At 41.1% G+C, this 21,633-nt stretch overlaps 1 protein-coding gene across 2 annotated transcripts in view; it reads right to left on the bottom strand.

Annotated features, from left to right (window-relative positions):
• LOC124861396 (protein NLRC3-like) overlaps positions 1–18,722 on the bottom strand; it is a 40,210-nt gene extending 21,488 nt beyond the window's left edge. The window contains exons 1-9 of one of the 2 annotated variants that reach the window (XM_047355122.1): positions 18,601–18,722; positions 8,468–8,590; positions 8,270–8,383; positions 7,057–7,176; positions 5,247–5,325; positions 4,857–5,085; positions 2,922–4,716; positions 1,630–1,803; positions 1,328–1,501 (exon numbers count right to left, since the gene is read on the bottom strand). In XM_047355122.1, the coding sequence (XP_047211078.1) occupies positions 1,328–1,501; positions 1,630–1,803; positions 2,922–4,716; positions 4,857–5,085; positions 5,247–5,325; positions 7,057–7,176; positions 8,270–8,383; positions 8,468–8,556 (2,774 nt within the window). In that variant the 5' untranslated portion in view covers positions 8,557–8,590; positions 18,601–18,722. Of the gene's footprint in view, positions 1–1,327; positions 1,502–1,629; positions 1,804–2,921; positions 4,717–4,856; positions 5,086–5,246; positions 5,326–7,056; positions 7,177–8,269; positions 8,384–8,467; positions 8,591–10,469; positions 10,548–18,600 lie in introns of those variants that run through there. The other variant, XM_047355123.1, reaches the window with a different exon arrangement.
• Positions 18,723–21,633: the final 2,911 nt, after the last annotated feature.

The following is a 21,633-nucleotide window of genomic DNA, read 5'->3' on the forward strand; positions in this document are numbered from 1 at the left end:
TAACAGACACAAAATGCAATGAAAATGTTTGATTAAAAAGGTACCTACCCGGTGAAAGTCACTTTTGGCCCCGCTTTCTGGCCCGCGAAAAGTCGCCTTCTGCCGGTCGGTTAATATCCCACAATGCAATTGTATGTTTAAAATTTACAGTACAGCGTTGCACGTGATCCAGCAGTCCAATTAAATCTCATATTCTTTCCATCCACATCTCTGTTCACAGCAAAAAGCTGTATTTTAAAAACACAGCCAGCTTACTGTGAAATCATGATGTAGTTTTTACAGCAATTTGTTACAGTGTACCATGTGACCACAATCAGCCAATCACATGAGGCTGACTGCTAGCTAATAGCGTTTAGCTATTCTACACATTTCTCAGTTACGGAGAGATGCCTGACGTGTTTCTGTAAAGGAAGAATAAAAAGAGAAACTCTGGAATATGACACCACCAACTGTGCTACACTATTTTAACAAAAGTCTTCAAAGTGAGAGCAAAAGAGTAGAGACTTGTGTCCCATGCAGGCTACTGTAGTGGACACTAGGCATGGGGAATATGGACGTTACAATTTGTGACAATATTTTGTGGCATTTATTGTGATAACAATAAAAGTGATGATAAAAATATTCAAAAATCATCACAGTCCTAATGAAACTGTCACAGCAAGCCACAAGAGCCCGACAAGCACAAATATCGCTCTAATAATTAAACATATTTATTTATTTATTAAGTCAACAACAAACAGTAGCAACAAAATAATTTGTACCCAAGAAATTGTCTCAACCTTGTTTTATGCACTCAGAACATGTTATGATTCTGGTCTGTTTCTCTGCACCGTCTCTGTCTGCCTGCTGATCATCGCTGTGCTGAAGGATTTCAGAGGATTGTTTTCACATGCTCCTCCCTGGCCAGCTCCCTATTCATGCCTCACCTGCTCCACCTGTTTACCTGGCTTTATAAGCTGCTCTCTGGCTGACATTCAGCTTGATGTTTCAGGAGAGGAATTCAGTTCAGTGCAGAGCAGCTATGAACCTTATTGCTGTTGAAATAGGTAGACTGACAAAGTTCTAATTCAGTCCTTTTTCCACTGTAGCTGCAGGAGAAACCTTAAAGGGGATAGAACTCTGCTACAAATAGCCGAGTTTAGTTATAACTAGCAGTTTTCACTCCTTTGTTTTGGTGTCACTTTTTAATGTTACCCTACAGAACATTGCATTGAGCACTTAGTTCTGCACGTAAACATTCTTCATGTTTTCAGGTAGAAAAAAAGTTTTGTTGGAATCAGAAACTAAATGATGTTCACAGTAATTAAGTCATTAATGCTGTTCAGACCTGAGAGTTTCCAGTTTACAGTTTGGACTCTTCAGTCCAGAAGACAGCAGCTTCACTCCAGAATCCTGCAGCTTGTTGTTACTCAGGTCCATCTCTCTCAGATTAGAGGACTGGGAGCTGAGAACTGAGGCCAGAACTTCACAGCTTCTCTCTGAGAGGTTACAGTTCTTCAATCTGAAAAGACAGAGATCAAAATGAATAAGAACAATTCTGATGGAATAAAACTAAATAAAAACATAGTTATGTTGGAATCAGAAACTAGATGATGTTCACAGTAATTAAGTCATTAATGCTGTTCAGACCTGAGAGTTTCCAGTTTACAGTTTGGACTCTTCAGTCCAGAAGACAGCAGCTCCACTCCAGAATCCTGCAGCTTGTTGTTACTCAGGTCCATCTTTCTCAGATTAGAGGACTGGGAGCTGAGAACTGAGGCCAGAACTTTACAGCTTCTCTCTGAGAGGTTACAGTTCTTCAATCTGAAGAGACACAGATCAAAATTAATAAGAACAATTCTGATGGAATAAAACTAAATAAAAACATTTTATAGTATTAAACAAGACAGATGAGACTGCTTCATGAAATAAGAACTCAGAAACTCTAAAGCAATGCAATGCATGTCAGAACCCTGAAACAGAACAAAATGTGATTTAGACAAATTTCTATGTTCTGTGACCCACTTAAACTTTGAATGATGTTTTAATCTGAACAGATTGAGCTGCAAACACGACCTGTTGTTGTTTTAGTGAAAATATCCTGCAGCAGTTTGCAAACAGTGGAAAACTAAATGATGTTTCCACATAACACTATTCCAGATTGGACCACATGTTCTGATCCATATTTACTCCTCTTTCAAACACTGTGGGACGAGCAGTAAAAACAAAATCCTGATGGAAATAGAAGGAAAGTTATTACTAAAGAGAAGAACATTAAGAGAACAGAACAGCAACCAGAAATCTGATTATTAATTATCAGAACCAAATATTCTGTTATTTTAAATTCTAGTCACTATTTTCAGGAAACATGTTGCCTCTGGAGCAGGAAGTTGGTGCTGTGACCTTTAACCCCAGCAGTTCTATGATAATATCAGCCTGTTCAACACCTGAGGGACTTTTGGACCCAAACTGGACCATTTCAGATTATTTTAGTTTTTTAATCTTAATTTAAAGGCTGATTATATAAAACACTGGAAGATATTGAATATTTCATGTTTTTCACTTTGAAATAAATCAGAGGATCTCATGAGAAAACATGGAAAAAGTCTTTAAAACAGTGTTTGGGTTTGGGAATTTATGTTAAAAGTAAAAAAGAAATAACTAAATTTAACACTTTTATTCCACTTTTATGAGAGGAACCATTTTGGTACCAGATTCTAAGTGTCAGTTGGGTTTTGTGGAATAAAAATGTTAAATAGTTTCTAAAACAACTTGAAAAGTGTTTATTTTTACTAAACACATTTTGAATGAACTGACAGTCAAACATTAACTTTTATACTATCTAATAAATCCTTAGTTGTTGAGCAGAACATCCAGGATAATAGTCACTCATTCCTGGTTTTAGCTCCTGGTGTCAAAACCCAAATTCTGTCAGAACTTACAGAACTTTGTTTGAAGCTTTGACCACTGGCAGCAGCCTGAGAAGAGCCTCCTCTGAAGCAGAGTATTTCTCCAGGTCAAACACATCCAGATCTTCTCCTGATGACAGTAAGATGAAGACCAGAGCTGACCACTGAGCAGGAGACAGTTTATCTGTGGAGAGACCTCCTGAACTCAGAGACTGTTGGATCTCCTGGACCAGAGAACGATCATTCAATTCATTCAGACAGTAGAACAGGCTGATGGTTTTCTCTGCAGACAGGTTCTCATTGATCTTCTTCTTGATGTACTGAACTGTTCCCTCATTGGTCTGTGAGCTACTTCCTGTCTTTGTCAGCAAACCTTGCAGGAGAGTCTGATTGGTCTCTACTGAAAGACACAGGAGGAAGCGGAGGAACAAGTCCAGGTGTCCATTTGGACTCTGTAAGGCCTCGTCCACAGCTCTCTGATGGAGATATTTTAGTTTTGGTTTCTTAGATAATTTAGACCAAACAGAAATATTTTTCTGGTCTTCCATCAGATTAACTCCATCCTTGATGAAGGTATGATGGACATGAAGAGCAGCCAGAAACTCCTGAACACTCAGATGGACGAAGCAGAACACCTTGTCCTGGTACAGTCCTCTCTCCTCTCTAAAGATCTGTGTGAACACTCCTGAGTACACTGAGGCTGCTCTGATATCGATGCCACACTCTGTCAGGTCTGATTCATAGAAGATCAGGTTTCCTTTCTGCAGCTGATCAAAAGCCAGTTTTCCCAGAGACTCAATCATCGTCCTGCTCTCTGGACTCCAGAGTGGATCTGTCTCAGATCCTCCATCATACTTGACCTTCTTCACTTTGGTCTGAACCACCAGGAAGTGGATTAACATCTCAGTCAGGGTGTTGGGCAACTCTCCTCCCTCTCTGGTCTCCAACACATCCTCCAGAACCATAGCAGTGATCCAGCAGAAGACTGGGATGTGGTACATGATGTGGAGGCTTCTTGACGTCTTCATGTGGGAGATGATCCTGCTGGCCTGCTCCTCATCTCTGAATCTCTTCCTGAAGTACTCCTCCTTCTGTGGGTCAGTGAACCCTCTGACCTCTGTCACCATGCCAACACACTCAGGAGGGATCTGATTGGCGGCTGCAGGTCGTGTGGTTATCCAGAGGAGAGCAGAGGGAAGCAGTTTACCACTGATGAGGTTTGTCAGCAGAACATCCACTGAGGTGGACTCTGTAACATCAGTCAGGATCTCCTTGTTGTGGAAGTCCAGAGGAAGTCGACTCTCATCCAGACCATCAAAGATGAACAGAACCTGGAAGTGTTCAAAGCTGCAGATTTCTTTGGTTTCAGTAAAGAAGTGATGAACAAGGTCCACCAAGCTGAACTTTTTCTCTTTCAGCACATTCAGCTCTCTGAAGGTGAATGGAAATATGAACTGGATGTTCTGGTGGGCTTTGTCTTCAGCCCAGTCCAGAGTGAACTTCTGGGTTAAGACTGTTTTCCCAATGCCAGCCACTCCCTTTGTCATCACTGTTCTGATTGGTTGATCTCTTCCAGGTGGGACTTTAAAGATGTCTTCTTGTCTGATGGTTGTTTCTGGTCTGTGTGGTTTCCTGGATGCTGTTTCAATCTGTCTGACCTCATGTTCATCATTGACCTCTCCAGTCCCTCCCTCTGTGATGTAGAGCTCTGTGTAGATCTGGTTCAGAAGTGGTTGACTTCCTGCTTTAGCGATCCCCTCAAACACACACTGGAACCTCTTCTTCAGACCAGATTTTAGTTCATGTTTGCAAACTGAGGAAAAAAGTCCTGAAGGAAGACAAAATATTATTAGCAATGAAACAAATTCCTCTAAACAGAGCATTTAAATATCTGTTTTTTCTGCTCTTGAAACTGAAATAAATTCAGCATTTGTCCTGCAGATTAAATCTGTAGAGAAATCCTCTTACTGCTCTGCAGATGTTCAGCCAGCTCCTCCTGCTTCATCTTCTTCAGGAAGTTCAGTGTGATCTTCACAAAAGCCTCTCTGTTGCTCCTCCTCTTCTCTTCATCCTCACCTTCCAACACCTCCTCATCCCCCCACTGACTCTCTAAGCCTTCTGGGTAATCTGGACTCAGAACCTTCTGGATCTTCTTCAGCTCGTTCTTCACAAAAGTAACAATGTTGTCCTCCAGCAGCTGGAACAGAACAATATATGAAGGACACATCAGACTGAGATCATGGAGCCAAACATCAGGTCCATGTTGGACAGACTGACAGTCCTCTGGTCTACAAAGTGCAGCATGGAGATGACTGTGAACAGAACCGATGGAGAAGTAGTTGTTGTACATGTACAGACCATAAATATGGAGTACAGCTGTGTTTGATGCTGCTGGGCAGACGGACCACTGGGAACCTCTGAGTTCTGCTGGTCCACTCTGTGGAGGAACCAGGAAGCATTAGCTCACATTCTGTAGAACAACAAACAGACAAAGACGAAGGTCCATGTGGTGTCCTGCTCCAAAAGCTACGTGTCTTTTCCCATTCAGGGACAGCTGTCCCCAGAGGGGAAGTTCCTACCTGAGCAGAGTCTGAGTTGTCATGGTAACTGTGATGAAACATGGCTGATTTCTCAGAGCTCTAAATGCTCAGTTGTTCCACTTGCTGATTACAAGAACTTTAAACTGAACATCCATAGGAACATGAAGCAGATTGTGGACCAGTGGTTCAGTTGTGGACATTTGAATTTCATTTCAATAAATGTTCTTGATCGGCTTCATTTTAAAATATTTTAGTAGATGTAGAATATTTGAACAGTTGTTTTCTTTATTAAATTATTGAAGTCTTATGACAAACATTGTTTTTACTTTTGGTTTTAGATTATTTATTTTTATTCAGATTTTTATTCCACTTTTATTCATATAGATAAATCTAATAGTGACACTGAGTGTCATTTTCAAGAAACATGTTTTAAACAAACATATCAAATATTAATAATTATAATGATAAAATCAATTCAAATAAAAACAAAGATATAAATAAAACATTAAAAACAGGAAAATACATTCAGTGATTTTTCTAATGTTCTTAAATGTGTTTAAAATCCTTCAGTTACATTAAGCTGCACAGCTCCAGCTCCTGTTGTAGTTTGTTAGAAAATGAGTTTTTCCAACCTTTAGCATCCCTAACCCTAACCCTACTGAAGGAACAGTAAATCTAATACAAGTCTGTGATCAGAGGCTGCAGCTGCTCTGTTTCAATGACTGACAGGAAGCTGGAGACACAGTTATTAAGCCAAGAACTGATCTGGAAATGAAAATATTCCAGTGCAACAGTCTGTGTGAGAACAATGAAGGCAAGTTAATCAGACAGAACAAAGTCCAAAGGTAGGTAAGAGGTTAACATCCTGAGATGAATCTGTGTGCTTCATGATGAAAATCATCCAACATCTGCAGAGAGCTAACAGGAGGATTCATGTCCAGAAATAATGTTGCTGTGAGGTAAGAAGGTGGCTGCAACAACTCATTTATTTACTTTAAATGAAAATATTATAGAACTCGACTTTAGTCAATAAAGTTCAGGTATTTCTAAAGGTGATTTATTTTATTGTTGCTCCATATCTTCACCAGCAGTAAAAAACTTGCCTTAAACATTTGTGCATTTATATTTATTTACGGTCTCACACTTAAACCTACGAGTTAAATATGATCAGATAAAAAGGGTTGGTTGTTAATTTGGTCATTTATCTTGTATTATCTGCCCTCCTTTAGTTCTTCACTTTAAAAGTCGTCTGATTCAACATATGAATTAAAACTGAGGGAGAAAAACATCAGAGGCACAAATTCAGGAACAAAATAATCCACTAGAGTCTGAACTGGGAACACACTTATTTTGTCATTGATTATTTCTTTAAAATGGTGAACCTGAATTATGTCTTCAGCTGGAATCAGCCTGACCCCTGCTGGACCAACAGGTGAACTACAGACACTTAGAAACACCTCCAACAATGTTTACCCTGAACTCACTGGAGACTGAATTTGTGGAAAAGCTTCCAGCAAAAACAAACAGTTTCATAAATAGGAATAAAAATTTGGAAAATTGTGGAATCAAAACATTTCAAACTGAATCAGTTCAGTTTCATACAGTTAAAACATTTAGACAGAGCTCACCTCTTTGCAGCTGAAGGTTGATCTGATTTAAAATTAAAACCAAGATCCTTTGAATCATCGCTCTTTAAGGACACACAGCTGGGTTCTGGTTCTGGTTCTGGTTTGAGGGTCTGTTGGATCCTGAAGGTAAAACACTGAATTCAAACTTAGTCTAATAATGTATTTAAAGTTAAACCCTGAAGCTCAGAACTCTAAAGTGTCTCACAGTGGCTCTTGTTTGAAGAGGATCCAAATATTCCTGGTTTCACTGTAAACCGTATATTAATGATGGATTAATAATTAGCACTGATGATCATTAATAAGGGATGATGTTTTGGTTTGGTAGCAGGAACTGAACAATAATCAGAAAGTTTTTCTGTAGAACAGTGTTTGATGTGTTCTGATCTTCTATCCTGACAAACTTTCTTCCTTTGGATCAGAGTCAGAACTGCTGATGGAGAAACAAGTTCATTTATCTTCTTGTCGTTTGTTTTACTTGTTCTAGTCTTAAACTGATGATGGAACCCCTTTAGAGCAGCAGCTTTATTCTCAGCTCATCATTTCTGAGCTTCTGGAAAGCTTTTTATGGTCATACAGGCCATGGTGGTGCATTCAAGGACCTTTCATAAATCAAGTAATCCACACTAAATGTCCTCTAAAACATTGATCTTGTTCTCATCATCAGACTTCATCACAGCAGCACGTAGATGATCTTGTATTGTTGATAACATTTAGTGGCTGCTGAAGGAGACTGTGGAGCAGTTTGCTGATAATAAGACTGATGATCATTTTGAATGAACACAAATGTACTTTAGAAGCTGTTGATTTCACTGATGTTTGCAGATAACAGTGAGAGATCATGTTTTCCATCAGATTTAGTTTGGATTATTTAGTTGACATCTAATCCTTGAATCAGCATCATGACTTGCCTACATGTGCAGTCACCTTAAGCTCTGCAGAAGCACCAACTCTGATGAACTAATGTGACACAAGGTGATACAGAATGATTCAACTGGATGGAAGAACAACTGATTTTAGCTCCAATATCATCTAACAAGATCATTTCATATCATCACAATAATACAATGGTTTGATTATTTCCATGATTTAGCATCCATCACACACTGCTTCACATGTGAACACAGACATGTGTGAGAAAGAGTTGTGTTCTCATTAATATGTTGGAATTAAGTTAGTTTCAACTAATTAGTTTGAACATTTAGAAACAGCTCACCTGTTTACAGCTGAATGTTGATCTGATTTAAAATCAATACCCATATCCTTTGACCTGTTGCTCTTTAAGGACACACAGCTGGGTCCAGGTCCAGGTTCTGGTTCTGATCGTTTCCTGTGAATAAAGATGGTTTGGTGATGTGAGAGCTGAGCTCTGACATGGAGAAGAGTCCTGGACAGTTAGAGATGGTGATCTGACCTCTGAACTTTGCTCTGGTCCTCATGTTCTCCACACAGAGTGGTTTTAGAGGGAGGGACTCTGTCCTCTCTGTCCTCACACTGATCCATGCTGCTCAGTTCACATCAGCTCACACACATGGAGCTGCAGCCAAGAACACACATGATGAAGATACATTTTCATTCACTGATTGACTTTAACTAGAAGCTTCGGTTCCTTCAGTCACTCAGTTTAACACATGGAAACATTTCAGCTGATAGACGATGCAGCAAAGGATCATCTTCACACCATCAGACTGATCATTACTGGTTCACTTTCAGAGGACTTTAGAACAGAAATGAACACAAAAACTGAGATATAAATCTCAACAGGTGGGAGACAGATTGATCAGTGAATAAAAATAAGTAGTTGTTGTCCCTCTGATTTACTTTAATTCAGTTAAATCAAATAATGTACAAAGCTAGAAGTAACACCTCAGTGATGTCCAGTATTTTAAGGTTATGTCAAGGAGGGTCCATACAGTCTGGGGGCATAAAACACATTAAAGTACAACAGTAAGGCCCACCAGGAGAACTTTCTATGGTTCTGTTTCTGGGGTCAAATTTAGGATTGGATTGAATGTGCATCTGCAGCAAAGTTCAAACATTCAGCAGTATGATTATATATATATATATATATATATATATATATATATTGTCAAATAATGACTCATTTGATCAATACTTGATGTCTTTACATAAACTATATAGATGGTGTTAGTCCTAGAACTAAGCTGCTAAAAACTGATTTTACAGAGAAACACGAAATCAACCTTCATCAGCTGTAATGATACCATCTAGTCGCTCTGACCCCGGTCATCATGAAGTGCTTTGAAAGGATCATCCTTTCCTTTACATCAGCAGCTTCCTCACCACCAGGCCCCAGGTGGTGAGGATAGGGAAAATCACATCTGCCCCACTGATCCTCAACACCGGCAAGCCACAAGGTTGTACTCTCAGCCCCGCCCTCTTCACCCTATTCACACACGACTGCTCTGCTATTCACAATATATGCTCCTCATATCTAACAATGATGAGACCCACTACAGACAGGAGGTCATCAGTCTGACTCAGTGGTGCTCCAGGAACAACCTAATCCTGAACACCAGCAAAGACCAAGGAAGTCATAGTGGATTACAGGAAGTCCAGGAGGACTGAACACGCTCCTCTCTACATACAGGGGGAGGTGGTGGAGCGTGTGGACAGCATAAAGTTCCTGGACATTCATATTTCCACTGACCTCTCCTGGACTGAGAACACCTCCCACCTGGTAAAAAGGTCCAACAACGGCTCTTCTTTGTCAGGAAGCTGAAACGGACTGGACTCTCTACTCAGCTGCTCACAAACCTTTACAGGACCACAGCTGAAAGCATCCTGTGCCTCAGTGTGATGGTGTGGTATGGGAGCTGCACGGCACAGGAGAGAAAGGACTGATCATGAGTGGTGAGGACAGCACAGGGGATTGTGGGATGTTGTCTACCAGATCTGGACTTGATTTATGCAGCACGAGTCCAGAAAAGAGCCAGAAACATTGCTGGAGACCACACCCACCCAGGCAATGTACTGTTTGTCCCACTTCCTTCGGGAAAACGATTCAGGAACATCACAGCAAGAACAAATAGACTCAGAAATAGTTTCTTTGATGAAGCAGTGAAGGTAATTGTCCTCCTGCAGGCAGACATTAAACATCCCTGCTGACAATGAAACAAACCACCAGGCCATCTTAGACTGTTTCAGCACAAGCTACACTTCATGTAAATACTAAATACTACATGCCACATTCAATGCACATATGTTCACTTTTCCTATAAGTGTTTTCTGAAAGAGTTGTTTAATTTCTGGTTAAATTCTGCAAGTGTTTTTAATTATGTCTGTGAAATTCATGTGAGTCTGGGGAGCCGAGCCTCAACAAAATGTCATTATGGTGAAATAATGAAATAATGAGAATAAAGAATCATGAATCTCTTGAATCTTGAATCACTTACTGCAGATGGAGGTTTCCACTGAGAAAACGAACTGGGCCTAAACATCCAGGTTCTCCTTCATGAAGCAGGTTTTCATTGGGAGGAGCTGAAATTCACTTTGGATTCAGCTGCTGAGAAAAAGGTCAGAATGGAAACAAAGAAAAACCTAAATGATTTCAGGTTTTCCTCTTTGTGATAACATACTTCTAACAAGAACAGTGAGTCCAACTTCCTTAGAAAACTGGTCTTTATATTTAGTTATTTTGATAAAGTTTTGTCTAGTTGGGATTCATGTGAAAAGTGGGTCTGCTCCTTTTCAGTTCACAGGCAGAGAACCCGGCTACAGATGATGAGGAGCAGTGAGAGGAGCAGGAGGAGGTGACACCTTTCACTGACAGCTTCACTTTATTCCTTCATCTAAGCATTGATTTTCACATTGATAGAGTTCTAGTTGTTTCAGTCATAAATGGTCGCAGAAGTTGTTCATCACCTTGAGAAAGTTGTGCATTTTAGAACAGCAGCACACATGACAAACTGCTCACAAAACAAACAGCACTGATATGGTTTTGATATGATTTATTTATCATATGTAGGTTAACACACAGTCAACGATGCAATGAAATGCTTGGGATAAGAAGAGCCGTTCAACTCGATATAAAAACAAAAGCACTGATGGTTTGCAATAAAAAAGTTTACATCGTGCAGCAGCAATAAGCTGATAAAGTTTCACAAATGTGGTTTAGTTCACTATTATTGTCCAGAGTTCAGTAGTCTGACAGCTTGTGGATTAAAACTGTCTTTAAGTCTGACTGAATATCCTTTTATTTAAGGCCGATTTCAAAATAAAACTCAATAAATCTCAAAAACGGGTTTTAGTGTTTGTTCCATTGTTGCTGTTGTCTGGTTTGGAAACTGTCCCACAAAGTATTGCGAGATAACGGAAAGACTATTGCTTGAGAGCGCAAAAATGTTGCGTGGGGACGCAAAAGAAAAAAATCCCCCCAAGTTCCAACAAATGAACTCGGGGAACAAAACACATGAAAATATCTGGATGCATAAAACGAAACATGAAGCAGTTTAACTGGTTTAACTTACATGACTTGTTGTGGACTTTCTACCGCATTTATCACCAGCTTTTATTGCGCGATCTTTGTATGATTCTTGGAGCTCCTCTGGGCTTTGAAGCGAACTGGACTGGACTGGACCAGAACAGATCCAGAATGTGTATCCCTGCGTCGGGAGCACGCATTCATCTGTCAACAACAAGTAAAAGAAGATTGTCGTTACTTTATCGTTCAGTTAGTGGTTAAAACTGAAAGTTTCACACTGATTGTCACGTGGTATCGTGATAATCACGTCTGTTTAAACTCATTGATCACTCAATATAAACTCATTGATCACTCAATATAAACTCATCGATCACTCAATATAAACTCATCGATCACTCAATATAAACTCATCGATCACTCAATATAAACTCATCGATCACTCAATATAAAGCACTGGTGAACACAGGCTTAACCTGGGAGACATGAAAAGTGGGGTGGATGCGAAGACTAGGAGGCAGCCGAAGACAAACTGATGTGGGACTGACAATGGAGTCAATCACATAGGGTCCAATAAAACGAGGAGAAAGTTTCTTAGAAATAGATTTAAGGGGAATGTCTCGGGAGGATAACCAGACTCGTTGCCCCAGGCGGTAAACAGGAGCCGGCCGGCGTTTTCGGTCAGCAAACCGTTTATTGAGCTCAGCAGTCCGCTGAAGGGCCCGGACGGTGGAGTTCCAGATGGCCCTGTAACGGCGAATATGATGTCGAACAGAGGAGACAGAAACCTCACCTTGGTTGGCAGGAAAAATGGGAGGCTGATAACCAATTGAAACCTCAAAAGGAGAAAAGCCAGTAGCAGAGGACTTGTGAGCATTAATCGCATACTCAACCCAAGGTAAGTGTTTACACCAGTCAGCAGGATTGGAGGACGAAAGGCAACGGAGAGTGGATTCGAGTTGTTGATTCATTCGTTCCACCTGGCCATTGGACTGGGGATGAAATCCAGAAGTCAAGGAAACCTTAGCTCCAAGGGCTAAAGCAAACTGTTTCCAAACTTGGGAAGTGAACTGAGGACCTCGATCGGACAGAATGTCCTGAGGAATGCCATGGAGCCGGAAGACATGTTTGATCAACAGCTGGGCGGTCTGAAAAGCAGTAGGCAATTTCTTCAGTGGGATCAGATGGCAGGCTTTGGAGAATCGGTCCACAATAGTCAAAATGGTAGTCATTCCTTGAGAGGTAGGGAGGCCAGTAACAAAGTCTAAGGCAAGATGAGACCAAGGACGACCAGGGATGCTTAGGGGCTGTAAAAGGCCAGCAGGTGGTTGGTTACAATGTTTATTTCAAGCGCAGACAATACAGGCGTGAACGTACTCCTTCACGTCCTTGTGGACAGTAGGCCACCAGAACCTTCTAGAAATAAGGGCCACAGTTCAACTAGTACCAGGATGGGCAGAAAATTTAGCAGAATGGTGCCAATGGATGACACGAGAACGGGCAATAGTGGGAACAAAAATCTTGTCTTGTGGACCAATGCCTGGATCAGGTTCCTCCCGCTGAGCGCGGGTAACAAAGTCCTCAATCTCCCACCTAAGAGAACCCACCATCCAACTAGGAGGCAGAATGGAGACAGGTCTCTGTTCAGCTTCATCAGCAGAAAACTGACGGGACAGAGCGTCAGGTTTAGTATTCTTAGAACCGGGGCGATAGGAAATGGCCAGATTGAAGCGGGAGAAGAATAAGGACCAGCGGGACTGGCGGGGATTTAGTCGCTTAGCAGATTGTAAGTAGGCTAGATTCTTATGATCAGTCCACACAATGACAGGAAGACAGGTTCCCTCAAGCCAATGACGCCACTCCTCCAGAGCCAATTTAATGGCTAAAAGTTCCTTGTCTCCTACATCATAATTGCGCTCCGCATCATTTAGTCTACGGGAAAAAAAAGCGCAAGGATGTAATTTTCCATCAGAAGCAGAGATCTGGGACAGAACTGCTCCAACCCCTAAATCAGAAGCATCAACCTCCATGGTAAACTGTCTGGTAGTGTCAGGGTAGATAAGGATTGGTGCTTGGGAAAACTTCATCTTTAGAGCCTGAAAAGCTGAATCTGCCTCTGGGGTCCTGGTGTAGAGCAATTTAGTGGAGGTCAAAGCAGTCAGAGGTGCTGCGGTCTGGCTGTAATTCCGTATAAACCTCCTGTAAAAATTAGCAAACCCCAGGAAGCGTTGAAGTTGTCTTCTTGTCTAGGGAATCGGCCACTCAAGGACTGCCTTGATCTTATCAGGATCAGAACGAACCTGTCCACCCTCTAAGATGAGACCCAGGAAGGTAACAGAGGACTGGTGAAACTCACATTTCTCAGCCTTAATAAATAATCGGTTCTCCAGCAGCCGTTGAAGGACTAGTCGAACGTGATGATGGTGTTCTTCAAGGTCTCTGGAGTAGATCAGAATATCGTCGAGGTACACAAAAACAAAGATGTTCAAAATATCTCTTAACACATCATTAATCAGCGACTGGAAGACTGCTGGGGCGTTGCAAAGTCCAAAAGGCATGACTAAATACTCAAAATGACCCAAAGGAGTCTGAAAAGCTGTCTTCCACTCGTCCCCCTGGTGGATTCTAACTAGATGATAAGCACTCCTAAGGTCAAGCTTGGTAAAGACAGTAGATCCCTGAACTGGTTTGAACGCAGAGGAAAGTAAAGGAAGTGGGTACCTATTCTTAACTGTAATCTGGTTCAAACCCCGATAATCAATACAAGGACGAAGGGAACCATCCTTCTTCCCAACAAAAAAAACCCCAGCACCCACAGGGGAGGAAGAGGGACGAATAATACCAGCAGCCAGGGAGTCATTAATGTACTCCTCCAAGGCCTGTCGTTCAGGTCCAGAGATGGGATACAATCTACTAATGGGGAGTGGAGCCCCAGGAAGGAAGTCAATGGCACAGTCATAGGGCCTATGGGGAGGCAAAGTAAGAGCCCTACTCTTGCTGAAGGCTAGTCCTAAATCATGGTACACTGCAGGGACCCTGGACAGGTCAGGAATGTCATCACTAAGAGGACTAGGCTCAGTGGAGTTCCTAACAGGTAAGGCCGACTGAAGGCAATTGGAATGACAATAATTAGACCAGGCCTCAATGCGGAGTTCGGACCAGTTTAAATGAGGGTTGTGTCTTTGCAGCCAAGGATAACCAAGAACTAAAGAAGACTGAGAAACCGGAAATACATAAAAATAAATCATCTCCCTATGATTTCAGGAGAGAACTGGTTCAATAGGTATGGTCTTGTGAGTAATTCTCTGCAACCTCCGTCCATCTAAGGCAGAAACTAATCGTGGCGTATCCAGAAGCTCAATCTCAATCTGGGCCAGTTCTACCAACTTGCTATCGATAAAATTCTGCTCACAGCCGGAATCAATGAGTGCTAAAAGATTCCTAGTCTGCTGACTACCAATCAAGGTGGCTGGTAGGGAAAATCTAGGGGCTTCAAAATCATTAAACTGGTCCGTTAGCTCCCCCGAAAAAACTATCGGACCCTGTCTTTTGGCCGGGTAGGACAGGTTGGACAAGCTGCAATAAGGTGATTGGATGAGCCACAGTAAAAACACTGGTTCCCCTGTCTACGCCGTTGTCTCTCTTCAGGGGTAAGATGAGTGCGGCCTACCTGCATGGGTTCAGGTTCAAGCAGGACTACTAGAGGGAGAGATCTAGCATTGGGTTGTGAGTCTGCAGGAAGTGAAGAACGAACCATGAAACGCTCAGAACGAGCTCTCCTTCTCTCAGGCATACGACTGTCAATCCGTGTGGCTAACAATATTAGCCCATTAAGGGTCTTAGGTTCATCAATCAAAGCTAACTCATCCTTCAAAGGCTCATCTAGGGACTGGAAAAAAGCTGTTCTAAGAGCACTATCATTCCAACCAGAGGCAGCTGCAAGAGTACGAAATTCTAAGGCTAATTCAGAGACAGGTCTGTTCCTCTGATTCAAAGCCCATAACTGGCGAGAGACGCTAGTCTGGTCAGTCTCAGAGGAGAAAGTCAGCTTGAATTCAAGAATGAAATCATCAAAAGAGCAATCAAACTGATTACAGTCAGAAAAACGAGCCTCAGCCCAACGTAAGGCCCTTCCAGTAAGTAATCCAAGTATATAAGAAATCTTAGCATCATCATGGGGAAAACTATCAGGAGAACGGTTAAAGATGAGAGTACATTGCAACAAAAACCCCTTACAGTGATCAATGTCACCAGAAAACTTCTCCGGAATAGGGGAAGTGACGTCGCAAGAGTGTGAAAGACGTTGAGAAGTAGAAGCTGCTACAGCGCCCTCAGAGGACTCGGAGGTCTTAAGATTTAAAGAATGCTGGAGTAAAGACACAATATGATCTAGTTGCTGATTATTCTGTTGGATCTGTTCAGAAAGTGAACGGAGAGCTGAATCGTGTGAGTGAATCTGGTGAGAATGTTCAGACAGAGTTCTACTGAGACTTTCTGCTGGGTCTGTTTGGCCTGAGTGTTCTGACATCATTTTTGACACTGATCTGACCCACATACAGAAAGAACACAAGCAGAGATAATCTCACGGTGAAAATAAGTTTATTATTTCCTAAATCCTACAAGGAAGTGACAGAAGTCTGGTCTCTCCAATAGAGAGAGAACGGAATCCGCCAGGGGAGACGGAGTTAAGAAACTAATGTAGAGTTCACAGCACTCGTACTCTCCATGGGAAGTGAGCGGAGGGTGAAGCTGGAGTTACGTTGGAGGGTGAACAGGTCTGCAGGAGGAGTATCCTTGTCGTAGTGTAGCATAGGTCCAGCAGAAGATGAAGAATGCTCGGTCGTGGAGTGTATGCAGAATCCAGACAGGTAATCCAAAAAGGCTCCAAGCGCTAGAGGAACGATGATAGGATCGTCGCACACACAGGTTACAGTTTCCACATAGGCTCAACACTCAGGCGACGAGTAGCAGGCAGCCACGGCTTAAGTAGCGTACACAGCAATCAAAAGATGGAAAACACCTGTCCATGTTCCTCCTGTAGCTTCGACACCCTCTGCTGGACGAATAAGGTTAGCAGAAAGCAAAAAACAGACAGGCTCCCAGATCCCGACAGGTATTTGGACATTTGTCTTTGGATCAGTCATGCAGGCTGGAAGTATCCAACCATCACCATCTTTTCTACCATCAGGTTTCATATTTTATTTTGTCCTTGGATTATGATTTGTGGTCTTTGTGTTTTTAAGTCTTTCTGTCCTAATCTTAATCAAAGTCTGCCAACAAATTTCCACATTTCTTTAAGGGAAACAGACTCCATCATGCTGAGCCTGCCTGGATTTTTATTCTCCTTCCAGAAAAGGACTAACAATGTCCCACATTCTTGATTTGTCAGATCAGAAACAGTTCTTACAATGACAACTACTCCTGCAATTTTGGAGCTGGTAGCTCTTTAAACAGTAAAGTTACAGGTGGATACCAAAAGTATCAGGATGACACTGATCAGTTTTCCACATTCTTGATTTTTCTGCCTAACAATATTTCTCACCATGATTTTCTACTCTAGAAACTTTGGATCGTGTTCCTCCCAGCAAGACCAAGCAGAGGAAAAAGACTCATTCTCGCTTGGCAGCAAAGGAACATAAAAGTACTTTCTCCACGTTATAACTTTATTTTTCTACAAAAATACATACATTTCAATGACGCTGCCAAGTTGAAGGAACCAATGACCTGTTTTTTAGGCTAGCAGCCTGAATGTAGATCTGTCAAAGAATACTCAGTTTTAACGGGGTCATGTTTTTTGGCAGGTCAGCCTGATATTTTTGGTTTCCTCCTCTAACTTTATTGTATAAAGATCTAACAGCTCCGACATTTTGAGGACATTGTGCTGATTTAGTGATTTTCTTCTGTACTGTAAGTCTCTACTGTGTTGGTTTGATGGTGTGATCTATAGTTTCTGTTTCTCCTCTGAAAGATCTTAGATCCTGTTTGGTATCCCGGTCCATCCTGTGCTTGGTGTTCTGTATAGTTCTGCTTACTGGGTCTCCAGTTCTACTGTCAGGAACCTTCTAAGTGGCCATTTGGTTTTGAAAGTAGATTTGTGGTTCTCAAACAGTTTTAGATCTTAGCAGAACCACAAAGCTTCACTTTCTTCAGGAACCTCAGTTCTCAAAGGGCTGAAAACATCTAAATCAGTGAGTCGTTTAGATTTAGAGTGGATCTCTATATCAGACCAACAGTTCAGAGAAGATCTTATAAACATCCTCAAGTTTATCTTTTTTCATTTTCCACTACAGGTCATGGTGCTTTTACTGTCAGAACTGAGGAGAGATGTTTGATCCTCTCTGCTTTGCTAAGAACAGCTTGTAACAGATTAAACACAAGTCACTGAGGGCCAGACTTTTCTATTTAAAGCTCTAGAAGTGAAACTGAACTATGGATGAAACCGGAGACAACAGGTCAGCTGCTACCAAGCAGTAAACATCTCAGACTGACAGAGAAACCATGCAGATGTTCAGTCAAGTCTCTCTTCACCATTAAAACTGGTTCTCCTCAACAAGTCAGTGATCACTGAAAGTCCTAGACGAAGGCAGGAAGGACTCAGTGAGAGGAGAGACACCTTAAAGTTTCTTAAGTTTCTTTCTAAAAAAATGACAGATTCTGTGTTGGAGATAAGATTCTTCACATCCTGTCTTTGTTTGGAGACTGGATATTAATGAGACTTTGGTCCTCCTAAACCATCTGAGAGGAAACCATCTGAAATGAAGCAATCATCAACACAAGAACAATAAATGCAGGCATTATTTCCATTATGGTAAAACGTCTCTACATTTGTCTCCTCTGTTCAAAGGACATTCTTCCAGATATCTGCTATTATTCCAGTCCCTAAGAAAGTACACCTCAGATAAACAATGATTTTAGACCAGTGGCTCTCATGCCCAACATGATGAAATAGAACCACAGCTTTAAAATCAAACCAGAAACAGTGAAACATGAACAGAACATCTTCAGACTTTAAGATCCATGAAGGTGTGGATATCATCTCACCCAAACTAATTTAACTGCTCTGCTGTTTTATTCTCAGTAGAATCAGACAGAGATCAGACACTGACCTTTGAAGCAGTGCAGAGATTATGGATCACTCCAGAACCAGAACCCCGAGCTTGTGTCCTCCAGACTGCTGAGAAGCAAACAAGTCTTCCAGTTTGTCCAATCAGAGACAGGAGAATGTGCTCTGTCTGATCCAGGACAGAATGACAGAATGTGGACAAAAACAACAGGTGTGTCATATTTAGGCTCCTCCCACTAGGATGGCTCCGCCCTGATCAGCTCTGACATGGTTTCATTATTAATAACCCGAGAAAGATGAACCTTCCCCAGCAACTCTCTGAGCCTTCAGACTGAAGCTTCTCTGGGTTTAATGACCCTGACAGCTGAACAGAGAACTGCACTCTGAACCCTGGTGAGACGTCTCCATCTAGTGGACAAACACAGTAACTGCATCCTCTCTAAAAAAGACAACATATTTCAATAACAGGAGTTTAGCTTGGATCAAGATAATCTGATTTATTTATGAGCTCATTTAAATACAAGTTTCGTCTATGGATAAAAGAAGAAGAATGAAATAGAATGGAACTAAACACAGAAGAAAAACAGTCCAGAACCAATAAAAAAACAATAAAATCACAAATTAAGATTCACACTATTAGAGCCATATTTGGTTTTTTTTGTGTATTTTGTTTTTTTCTTGTTTGGTGTAATACCTGAAAATCACAGTGGGTGGCTTCATGTGTTTAAATGGAGTCACAGGTATCCGTGCAGCAGGTGTGCTGATCGGCGGAAACATACAGTTTTTGACCGTCGTCGTTGTCTGTTGTTGATCACTGCGTTGCAGCAAAATGTAAAATCCATTGGTTGTAAGTTGAAGTGTAAAACATTAAAATTTGCATCTTGTTTGAGAGCGAATGATCAATAAATGATCTACAATTATAGAACCTCAAGTGTTCATTCATTGGATCCAGGAGGACGACGCGTCAACTAAGTTCCACTCAGCAGCCTTTCAGTGGCTGAGGTTCGTTTTGCTTTTTTGATTAAGAACAAGTTAGTACACACATGTAAAACTACCTGAAAACAAAACAAAACAAACAAAAAAAATTTAAATTGATTCTAAAATAAACCCGAGCCAGTAAAAAGAAGGTAAATCAGGCCTGATGATGAACAAGTGAAACTTCAGCCTGATGCTCCTATAACCTCCAGCATAATTCTTATCCAAAGAATAAACATTTCTCGGACAAGGCTTGAGTTTTACTGTTTAATAAATAAATCAAACATGTACAATAAAAAAGAAGAAGGGAGAGTGATTATCCACGAGTTACTAATGAAACATAGAGGACATAAAGAGAGAGAGAGGGAGGTCAAAAGACTGTTGGGCTCAACTCTCCATCTTGTCTGTCTGGAAGTCTCACTCCTCTCCCCGTATGCCCGCCCACATCATCTGGTAAAAACTAAACATGTTGATCTGATCACTTAATCCAAGAGTTTACATATGAAACAAAAACTAATTATATTGTGTCTTTTAAACGTTTAAGTGCATCTCACCTGAGTTCAGGTGTCCAGGATTTATTCATGGACTGGAAGACAATGACCTGCAGAGGCAGCAAACAGACAAGCAGGAAAAATGCAGGATCTTCATCATTCTCTGCTGAAAGAAAAACAAAGAAACATTTGTTTGTTGGGAAGCAGGTCAGAGTTGATGGAAGATGGATGGAGATAAATCAGGACAATCCTGGAAGAAAACCTATTTAAAGCTGCAGAAGACTGGAGACTGGGATGGAGGTTCACCTTCCAGCAGGACAACAACCCTAAACATAGAGCCAGAACTACCAGGGGATGGTTTACATCAAAGCATGTTTATGTGTTAGAATGGTCTAGTCAAAGTCCAGACTTCGACAATAAACTTTATTGAAAATCTGTGGCAATATTTGAAAATTGCTCTTCACAGCTGCTCTCCATCCAATCTGACTGAGCTTGACCTCCTTTGCAAAGAAGAATGAGCAATAAATCCAGTTTCAGGTGTAACTGCAGTGAAATGTGGTTCTGCTAAGTATTGAGTTAGAGAAGCTGAATGTGAATTCATGCCACACTTTTTATCATCGTTATCATCATCATCAACTTTATTTGTAACTTGCTTTAACAGCAGCCACAGCTGAAACAAAGTGCTGAGCATCAAATAAAATAACAAAGGTAAGCAAACAACAATTTAAATAACTTAAAAACTCAATACAAACATAATAAAAACCAAACAATAAAACAAATAAAATTAATACCTATAAAATCTGAGTGAAAAGTCCCAGTTGTGTTGAAGGCCAATGAGTAAAAATACGTTTTTAAACGAGTTTTAAAAATGGACCTTAAAGGTTCCAGTTGAATGAAGGTAAAGCATTCCAGAACCTAAGGGCCCCAATAGAGAAGGTTCTATCCCCTTTAAGCTTCTGCTCAGAACCAGGAATGACCAGAACCAGCTGGTCAGCAGACCGAAGTGACCCAGTGGGAATGTAGTGGTGGAGAAGCTCGGTTAAATAAGGCAGAGCAAGGCGGTGTAAAGCTTTAAAAACAAACAGAAGGACTTTAAAATGGACTCTAAAGTACACAGACAGCCAGTCTTTTAGATTATTATTTATACAAAATTAGAAAAAACAATCCATGCATCATGTTTCTTCCACTTCACAATTAAGATCAACATTGTGTTGGTCTCACATAAAAGATAAATACAGTGCCTTGCGAAAGTATTCGCCCCCCCTTGAACTTTTCAACCTCTTGCCAGATTTCAGGCTTCAAACATAAAGAGATCAAATTCAAATTTTTTGTGAAGAATCAACAACAAGTGGGACACAATCGTGAAGTGGAATGAAATTTATTGGATGTGTCAAACTTTAACAAATAAAAAACTGAAAAGTGGGGCGTGCAATATTATTCGGCCCCCTTGCGTTAATACTTTGTAGCGCCACCCTTTGCTGCAATTACAGCTGCAAGTTGCTTGGGGTTTGTCTCTATCAGTTTTCACATCAAGAGACTGAAATTCTTGCCCATTCTTCCTTGCCAAACACCTCAGTGAGGTTGGATGGAGAGCGTTCATGAACAGCAGT

This window comes from Girardinichthys multiradiatus, chromosome 24 (assembly GCF_021462225.1).
Source record: "Girardinichthys multiradiatus isolate DD_20200921_A chromosome 24, DD_fGirMul_XY1, whole genome shotgun sequence".
In the NCBI taxonomy this organism is placed as follows: domain Eukaryota; kingdom Metazoa; phylum Chordata; class Actinopteri; order Cyprinodontiformes; family Goodeidae; genus Girardinichthys; species Girardinichthys multiradiatus.